The sequence below is a fragment of the Echinococcus granulosus genome (assembly GCF_000524195.1).
Source record: "Echinococcus granulosus chromosome Unknown EG_S00004, whole genome shotgun sequence".
Lineage (NCBI taxonomy): Eukaryota > Metazoa > Platyhelminthes > Cestoda > Cyclophyllidea > Taeniidae > Echinococcus > Echinococcus granulosus.
The window spans coordinates 131,584-141,342 of NW_020170384.1; the positions used below are offsets into that span (position 1 = coordinate 131,584).

At 42.2% G+C, this 9,759-nt stretch overlaps 2 protein-coding genes across 2 annotated transcripts; one reads left to right on the forward strand and one right to left on the reverse strand. All coding sequences in view use genetic code 11, as the record gives it.

The window, feature by feature from the left end:
• Positions 1-24: 24 nt before the first annotated feature.
• Positions 25-5,330, reverse strand: EGR_01015 (Target of rapamycin complex 2 subunit MAPKAP1; the record flags this gene model as incomplete). Its single annotated transcript, XM_024490264.1, has 8 exons — positions 25-282; positions 863-1,047; positions 2,288-2,464; positions 3,730-3,992; positions 4,253-4,438; positions 4,505-4,907; positions 5,065-5,126; positions 5,155-5,330. The coding sequence occupies 8 exons, from the start codon at positions 5,328-5,330 to the stop codon at positions 25-27; spliced, it is 1,710 nt and encodes a 569-aa protein (XP_024355083.1).
• Positions 5,331-5,550: 220 nt separating this feature from the next.
• EGR_01016 (F-box/LRR-repeat protein) lies at positions 5,551-9,532 on the forward strand (the record flags this gene model as incomplete). Its single annotated transcript, XM_024490265.1, has 8 exons — positions 5,551-5,721; positions 5,788-6,153; positions 6,223-6,480; positions 6,964-7,359; positions 7,892-8,024; positions 8,432-8,654; positions 8,908-9,105; positions 9,181-9,532. 8 exons carry the CDS (start codon positions 5,551-5,553, stop codon positions 9,530-9,532), a joined length of 2,097 nt encoding a protein of 698 aa, XP_024355084.1.
• Positions 9,533-9,759: the final 227 nt, after the last annotated feature.

A 9,759-nucleotide genomic window follows, 5' to 3' on the forward strand; every position in this document is an offset into this window, starting at 1 on the left:
AAAGACACGGTGAGAAGATGGTGGCTAGCGCTGTGACGCGGAGAGGCAAAGATTCAGATAGGCATCGCGGATGCGACTGGGACAGCAGGAGAAGATCAAGTTTACCTGGTGACATATGGCACGGGCGCTGGTCCACTGGGTCTCAAAGACGAGATTTACGATGTCCTCCAAGCTAAAATGTCGTGACCCCCCATCGCCCTCCTCCGCTACATCCAACTCCGCACGCGATGACAATGAAGGCAGTGCACTCGTGACTCCACCCTGTTGCCCACTCACTGGTGGCTTCAGGAGAGGAAATATCGTCATGTAAAACTGAATTTAAAGTTGAATTAGGCCACATATTTGTGCCCTGTAATGGCAAATCTACTAGGCATACATTATCGTGTATGCTAGTCAAAAAATGAAGCTCACCGGGTAACAGTAACCCCACTGGGCTAGTTGATTTGACACTACAGTTTGCTTCAACTTCACACGTCAGAAGCAGCAATTAGATTAATCATCGACGGAGTTTTTCTTCTGATGGCCAATCAAGTGTCTACACAATCGCTTGACAGCTATGGCTAGCTAATAAAGACTGTGACCAATCAAAGTCACAGTTTCACAAAGCAGAAGGAACAATGTGGACCACTTCTAATTGACACAGTGGTATTGCTTAAAAGAAGTGAAAGTGCTACAGTAGACTTCGAAATGACTAACTGATTGTACGCTTAGTTCGCAAACAACTTTTTGTCTCTGGAATCTTAAATGGTAATAACAATTAAAGAAGGCATAGAACCTAAAGACGGAATTGATTCTGCTAAGAAAACATTTTCAGGAGAAAATTGAACCAAAATGTATCTTAGAGCTTAAAACAAGAACATACGAGATAGAGGATGACAAATTGGACCTTAGAGAGAGGCTGATTGGAGGGGTCACCGACCGCAGTGGTGGCAGAGCACAGAGAGCAATCCACCACATGGGACATCGGCACTGTCAGGGATTTTGAGCCACCACGAAAGATCTTTGGCAATCGAGAGGCCTGAACGTCCAGCCGATCTCGAGATATGGCTGCATTTGTGCACACGCATACAGAAGCACAACTTATTCGCAACTCTAATTCAAACTGCCCATATGTACCAGTCCGTAATGAATACTGCAAATTTCTCTCAACTACAAGAGCAGTTTGTAAAGTCGTATAAGACACATTATTACGGAAAGTTAGGTTAGAAAATGGGATAAGCTATTTCACCAGCGGAGCCACGTCTTTTAAGAATACTGAAACAGCAGTACTAAAATAGAACAGAAAGCCATTCAACAATAATAAAGCATGATTATAGGAACGAGGCAGTAGAGATAACAGTGAAACAGTGTAGTTGCGTCACAAAAAAAGGGAACTCAAATAGAGAGGCCGCGGGGTCTGTTTCCATTAAAGGCACTTTAAATCAATGGAAAAGGGAGATTAGAACTATAAAAATAATTGATGTGCTCACGAAACAAGCGAGGTTACCATACCATTCCGCAAGGTGATACAAGCTAGGATGCACACAAATCGTACAGTTTCAGAAATCGACAAACGTCAACGTTACAGTTTGACGAAACAGAAACATCATAGTCAATTACCATAACGTATTACATGGCATCAACTGACTGATAGTCGAAACGACCACAATATGCGATGGGATTTTTCTACCTAACGGATTTTGGATGCGATGGCTAAAACAGGAAATAGACTAAAGAACAAGAGGGGGAAAAGATGACTAAATATAATAAACGGGTTATTACACCATGGGAGCGTTTTAATTACATAACAACAGTATGTAGTTAGTGAAAAGCGTTCTGTCGGACTAATTTCACGATCCCATTAGCACCACGGTAAACCACAGACGAGCCACGATTTAGCATTTGGACAAAAATGTCTTATCATGCTTGAATATACTAGTATTGATCACACGGTCGACAGGTGCTTGCATATCACAGCAAGTAAGCAGAGAAGATGATCAGTCTCGCTTGTAGCCTCGGTGTGAGACAGCTATATCATCAGCAAAAAAATGCAGCCGTGCACACGAAGAGTTCAGCTCCAAAGGATGCCATTCAGGAGTAACAAGGAAAAAAAAATTCATTGGCGGATGTAAAGGATAGAAAAACCGAATGGGACATAAGACTAAAATGCTAATAAGGAGAACCGTTTAGCATCAGGCAGGACAAAGAGATCCGGACTACAGGTATTTAGAAGGTCATAACGATGGAAAATTCTGAATGTGTGCAAACGACGACGGCAAGAAGAAATTGGGGTGGGGGGAGAACCTACTGAGTTGGACATCGCGTGAGGTGGGACCCCGGAGATGAGTGGCTCGGTATTTCCTCGATTGGAGGTTGCGAGTCACCGCGCCACTAGGTGATGTAGTTAGGATATCGATAGGCCTGTTCCCGGGCGCGGAAACGTGCTGTCCACGATCATTGTCTTCCATTACAGGGTCATAACGACCTATTTTGTGCATAGAATATCAGCGATCAAGCATCATCAAGTCCGACACGTTCGCGTTCAGACATTCGGAGGAAAACCGATGGGAAGAGCGCAAACGTTTTACTTTTCTAGTAGCATCCATTGTCAGTATTTATTAACATTTCAACAGCTGCTCAAAAACGAAGCGTGATCAGTCTAAGACCAAAGAGGGCCAACATCATAATTTGCTGTCTTAAACTCAATCGAGTTGTTTGTGAAGCAATGTTATTTACTGTATGGGCCGCCGGTGCAGGCACGAAAGTCGAGCCACCGTATATGGGCTATGGAGATAGCAAAACGTGTTAATTTCCATCTCCATAACTCTTGTCGATTGCAACACACGTGTTTTAAATTGATCAAAATCCAAAGAGGGAAAAAATTTAACTGAAGTAGTAGTATTTTTGCTCTTAGTCAAAAAATAAACGTTCCTTCAGCATCTTAAATGCTTCCATTTTGCCCTTGCATAATCAAAAGTATGAAAAACTGGTCACTTTCTGTAAGTAACTTCAAGACCTAAGCGTCGTGACAGACATAGACACAAAAAGTTTGCATCGTGCTTGCGCATAGTGAAACAAATTCTTCTCAAAGGAAAATGGTTTCCTATACATTGCATCTTCCATCATGCAGAAAATCCCAAAAGACATTTATTCCTCAAGAAAAGTCACTATCAATTTGATAGCGAAAATGCAACAAACTACATACTTTTTAATGGACCCCATCTACCTAGATTGATTTAGCAGTGAATACATCCCGCACAGCATAACTTACCCATTGTTTTTCATTCAGATTACTTTCTAATGGTTAGAACTACGATGTGAAAGGTCAGCTTAGATTATTTGATACAAAATGGTAGTTTGGATATGGTAAACCAAACCGGAGACATACGCAAATGGATTTAAGGTCAGGGCAAGCAACGAAAAGGGTATATACATAATGGTTGGAAGGATAGTTGTCACGGTAATAAGATTAGTAGTACTATAGGTAAATGGTACCTTTTAATTTGATTTAATGGGTAACCACAAGGTTGACGAATGACATGAAAAGGCTGAAGTCAACTTATCAAAGTACAGCTAAAATAATACATTAAAAAGTAACAAGTCACAGTCTAATGAGAATGAACACACCCTATTATACAATCAAAAATACCTCGTCGATAGGGCCAATAATGGATATGAAAGTGAACCAAAAGAAGGACAAGTGAAGGAGGAAACAACTTCTCGATAAATGAGGGAAAATGTGGAACGTACTGTGTTCACGAATGAGGACGAAGTGTGGACGTGGATTGTTTCTCGTATACTCCGCCAGAGTCATACTGAGATCGAGGGGCCTGCGGGAAGCGATCTGATCCTCAGACGCTTGTGGCTGTTTGCCAGGATCGAGCCACTCCTCCAGACGATAGGCGTAGCCCTCATGCTGCCGTAGTTTGCGCCTGTTGATAGCCGCATCGAGAACTGTTTTAAGGGTCGCCGACGCCGCAAAGCGAACAAGACTTATACCCTGGGCCAAGTGCCTTTAAGAGGATACAATATACCAATAAACGGAGCAAACATCAACGAAGTATTCTTACTACCAGATGCATCCACCACATATACTGAGTCTAACCAATTTGACTATTTGTCTACAAGCCATCCATACCATCAGTAAAAAACGATTCTATTTCAGCTAGAAAAAACATAAGAGCTGCTCAGACCATCCTATAAAAGTTGACATAAAACTAATGAACAAAATAATGCAAATAACATGAAAGTAAGCAAAACTGGAACAATATACACTGTAACGTAAACTAGCGGCTCCAAATTGGCTTCCTGAGCAGGAGATGCAGTGGTGACATTCTCCACCAATGCGAGAGAATCAAAACCGTACTTATAAATCGAATCCGAGGGCTGAATGGGGGGGAAGTCATCAACGTCTTCATGTGGATCGTACATGTAAACGTCGATTTGCTTAATTATTAATCTGCAACACAACAAAATACGTACATCTAGTACCACAATAGACGCAGAGAAAATAGCAGCTACTCACGTTGCGTCCTTTTCAAGGTGGGATGACTCTGAGTTGAATGGAGTGATGGCAGATGGATTTTCGTTAAAGTACTGCCAAAGAGATAATCCTACTAAATCTTGCACTGTACATGAAGATGTAGGCTGTACTGAGAAGGATATCTTAGGAAGACCGGAAATACGCCAAAACCATATCACATAGGGACGCAGACGCGGGGAAGACTGGGTGTTTGGCACAGAAGGACTCCTACCACCCGCTGATCGGCCATCGAAAATGGCAAAGTCGTTGAACTTATTCACCGACCTGCCGTTCAAATGGGCTTTTTCCAGAGCTATCGTTAAGGCCGACTTCCTCGTTCGATCGACAGGCGGAAGGGGCGACAGTGGTGCCGCATTAACAAATTCAGGGACACTTTCACCCACACCTATAGAATTTGAAACCCGAAAATGGCTTCACCTTCAGAGTAACACGATTGGCAGCTAGTAGTGGAAGCTGATGTTATTTGGCTGCTTTGCTCCACTAAATAATTCCAACGGCAAAAATCTGAAGAAAGAATAACATCAAGGACAATAAAACACTACCTGAGTCAGGAGTAAATGTTATTTCCGGAGAATGCCGAAAAGGACCGGCAGAGCTGGTATCCCTACAAAAATATGGCAAATAAATCGTACTGATGAGTAATCTCCGTCATAAATTCATCACAATCACGGCAAAACTTTTCACATGTTGATGTGTCATCAGAAACTATAAATGCGTTCCGGAGCTCGTGGATGATATCATCCATCGGCAGCTCCCAAATCACACACTTGAAGCGATATTCATGGGTGGCGCCGATTACCGAATTCATCAAATCAATCATGCAGGCACAACTATATTGGCATTATCTACGCCGTTTAACACGTAAACAGCAAAATTTTTTATTGAAAAAGTTATACAGTTCTTTTTAACAAACATTTGTAGAGGCAAAAGTACGTTAATCTTGTTTAAATTCCTAAATGTGGGACACATTTGGACTACATAGGGTTTTATAAAGAAGCGGTGTTCGTAAATCGGTGTGTAATATATGAATGGATCAAAAAGCGAACTACTTTGCAGGAACTGAGTTATTTGCTAAAGAAGTGATTGAATGCAGCTCTCAATATGGAGAAGATGGAAGAACGGCCTTTGTGGCAGAAAATCTGTGTGGCCCACCGACAATCTACCCCAACTTTGAGGATTCTACACGTTCTTGTGCATTTGTAAGTTTATTGCTCCATAGTGCTCGGATATATTCTTTTATTTTCGCTAAAATATGCTCTTTCTAGCTCAATTATGGATCCCGTTGGGAAACTTATCCAGGATCGCTGAAACCAATCTCCGGTGGCCCGCATGCATACTCAAGCACGGATTATGTTGACGTTTTCTTTGAACGTCCCCTCATCGTTGTTCGCATGAAGATATATGAAACATTCTTTCCTGGTGCGATTGTAGCCATTCGTGCTTGTTATCGAGATCAGCCAACTGATAATCCTGTAAACGCTCGTGGGATGTATTGGGCTACATTATGGCAATCGACTGCTCATGGTGGCTTATCGAATTTGCTTTCGATAGACGGAGAAAATGCAATAGTATCAGCGGATTCTGTTAAAATTTTGCGGTTTGGAAAAGCCAGGATTTTTGTGCCTGATTTAGTGCGTCTTTTTCCCTAATAAATATTCGGTTTTTTCAGTTTCTCTATTTTATCTTTTGTCCTTTTGCAGTTTAATATTCCGCTTGTGCCAACAGATCTTATTCGGATTGAATTCGACGTTCGTCGCTGCGCGTACCATACACAGTTGGATGCGGTACAGGTAGAAGGTTATGCACCCATCTCTGACAAGGAAGCCGAATTCCGTTGGAAGAAGCGTGGCAGGTGTCGAATTATATCAAGAAAGGAATTGGAATGGTATCTTTCAGTTATTGAAGAAAAAAATAATGAAAAAAGGCTGGCTTTAGCTAGCATGCCATTCTCGAACCCAGTAAGCTGCACTCCACTTTGTGTTCTTTTGAATGTTACTCTATTCATGTTTCCTTTTTTAGCAGACTCCATATGCAGATGAGGTTGACGACTATCCTTCTGACTTGCTGCCTCTTCCCCAATTCTCTATGGAAACTGAATATATTCAAAATTCTGCATTGTGTCCAATATCAATGGGGCTTTGTAAATTCCCTTCATCATTAACTTCTTTGGCTCTGATGCATCAAACAACACTCTCGTTTAGTGAAAATCCGTGTACCCGCCCGATCAATCCACTTCTCTGTTTTCCAGTATGGGAACCTATGTCAAGGCTTTTACCCTCTAATTTTCGCTGTCTGATTTAGGCCTTATTTCTTTTAGCATGAAGTTCTACTTTCGATTTTCCGTTATTTAGACCTTCCGACTCTCTGCCGAATATCTTGTGTGTGTCGGTAAGCATTAAAAAAATTTTAAGTTTTTTTCATCCTCTCCTATTTTTAAAAAGCGTCTAACTTCCAGTACTTTCCACCGTCTTGCCGATGAAACGCTGTCACGCCTTGAGAGCATCAATTTGCAGGCCCTCTGGCCGACCGCAACGGACACTGCTCTCTCGGTCCTATCCAGTCGACTTCATAGAAGCCGAAACAGGACCGTATCTGCATGCGAAAGACCTCGCGGACGAGGTACACGCTCTGAATCGGCACCTGTCCACTATGCCTCGTGGAGCAGCCTCACGGGGCAGGGCGTCACTCATCACACTACCCTCGTTTGCGGTGGTGGTGCGCCTCCCACTGATAGAGTTCGCGCTTCCGCATTCCAAAATTTCGACAATAGTTCTCAAGACGTCGTGTCCTGCCGACTTAGAAGGCTGGATATTTCCTGGTGTGGAAACTATCAGGCAGTATGTTTCAATCATTCCCTATAGTTTTTTTTTACTTATTGTGGTTGCTGTTATGTGCTGTTCTAAAGGCATTTAAACACTGCTTCTGGTTCACCAGCTTTCAGTCTGCTTAGTTATCATTTATCTAGTTTGAATTTTTTGGCGTACTTTAGTAAAGTTCGACCTACGCGATTTTCCCCTTATCCCGCGCTTGTACTGCTTAAATATCCTATGCTGGATAACTACCTTCACAGCAGCATTATCGGAAATTCTAGGTTCCAAGCATACACTACTGCTCCTAGTGAAATGCACTCTGGGAGGGCAACTTTTACGGATTCGAGGTGCCATACGTTTTTAAAGCCCCACTTTATTTCAAGTGTCTGTTCAGAGAAGTGGAGGGTTTGGTAGTATTATGTTGAAAACGATGTGTTTAAGAATAAGTTTTTTTTTGTGGTTTGGTAAAGTCACCAGGATTCATTGTTAAGTTCTAGAACGAATGTGTACTGTAAGGTTAAATAGACTGTGCTGCTTAGGAAATCTCATTTTAATTCAGATATCTACGTACGGATTTTGTCAGTTTCTGAGCGACGTTGGGCGTAATTTGACAACTCTTCGTCTTTCCTCCTGTCAAATGGTCAATGATGAGTGCCTTCTGCAGCTTATCAATATTTGCGGTAATCTAGAAGGTATGTTCACTTGTGTGGAACTCGTATGCTTTTATATGATTGCATCAATCACGTTGTCTTTTTAGAAAAGTTTGTCGAAAAATCCTTCTCTTCATTCGTCTTAATTCTGGAAGTGGCTTGTATCAGTATTTATGTCGAATACTGATTTTCTATAAACGATCATCATGCTAACCTATGAAAAAATAAGGTTGTACTTTTCACAAAACGTGATTAAATATAATGCGTCCTCAAAATTCGGATATTTCCTTAAGTGTGGTTGGACTCAACCGTCTTCCAAAAATGCAATTTTAGAATGCATCTTACTAGTTGGAAGGATTCCTTCCTCAGTACCTGTCTTGATTTTAGTCTCTCTTGAAATTCTAGAAGTTGATTTTTATGTACTGCTATTCAGCTGGTTTCTCTTCTAGAGCTGGACCTTTCGTCGTGCCGATCAGTAACCAGTGGCGGTTTCATTCCCTTGGGTCGGTTGATTAAACTGCGTTGGCTCAGTCTCTACAGGACGCGAGTAGCTGACGCTGCCCTGCACAATCTGGCTAACCTATGTCAGCACCTCCGACACCTGAATCTCGGCTCCTGTGTCTCAATCGAAGACGCTGACACCATTGTTGAGCACATCACTGCCAACAACCCGTAAGCTGGCTCCCTTCCACTTAATATCGCAATGATTTGTTATGAACTATTCTGGCTCGGTAATGATTAATCAATGTTTTGACCTAAATCGTTCAAAACGTTCTTTGCCGTTCTCTGTATTTGCTCCTATTACTTTTTTAGTAAAGACACTTATTTACATATGCTAGTCAGATTCGATACAGCTAATACTAAGTTGCATTCCAAATTTTCCTTGGTCAAATTGGTGCTATTCTAAGTGTTTGTCCTTTCAAAGTGTCCTGGAGTCTCTTGTGCTGTGGCGATGTCGCAACTTAACCAGCTTTGGAGTTCTAAGAATAGCCGAACACTGTCCACACCTACTCAGACTTGATTTGGGCTGGTGTACAGGTATTGAGTCAGAACCATCCAACTGTCTTCGCGAACTGGTTACTCGTTGCCGCAAGCTGCGTGTTCTGTCTCTCGCAGCCATTCGGTCCGTAGCAGCACTGTTTACCCTAATGTAGCAGCTCTTCTCAGCCTAGTTCGGTGACCAGTGTTTTTCTTACAGGTCTGTGACACCTGCTGATGTCGACGTTATAGCCAACTCATTGTATGACTCGTTGGTGGATCTGGACTTGATAGGCAATGCCCTTATCACACAACCCTGCATCAACCGACTTCTTCTTCATTGCCAGAATCTCGCATTCCTAGATATTTCTCACTGTCCGTCCATTTCAATATTCGAAGCGCTTTCACTTAAGGCGACCTACAATCATTGCAACATCGTCTTTTATCATCACACTTCCGTACCTTCCCCGCCACCTGCTACGCCGATGGATTTCCACTTCCCGCAGTTGCTGCCACCGCAGCATTTACCTCCTCTGGCATTCCTAGGGCCGCAAGAAGATCTTGATGGCTAACATTATTCAGTTCCAACTGTCATCAAATATGTGGCACTGAAGAAGTTATTTTCATCTTTTGATGCTGGTATTTTGCTTACATTAAATTTTAATTTCTATTGGTGGGATTTACTTTTCGCTCGGTTTGGTAATTGGTGCTTCCAATAGCACGTTTGCAATAAGGCTTTGACGTAGGGAGGATAGTGAAGTAGTAGCTAAGGTTATAGACACCTGAAGTAAAACCACAC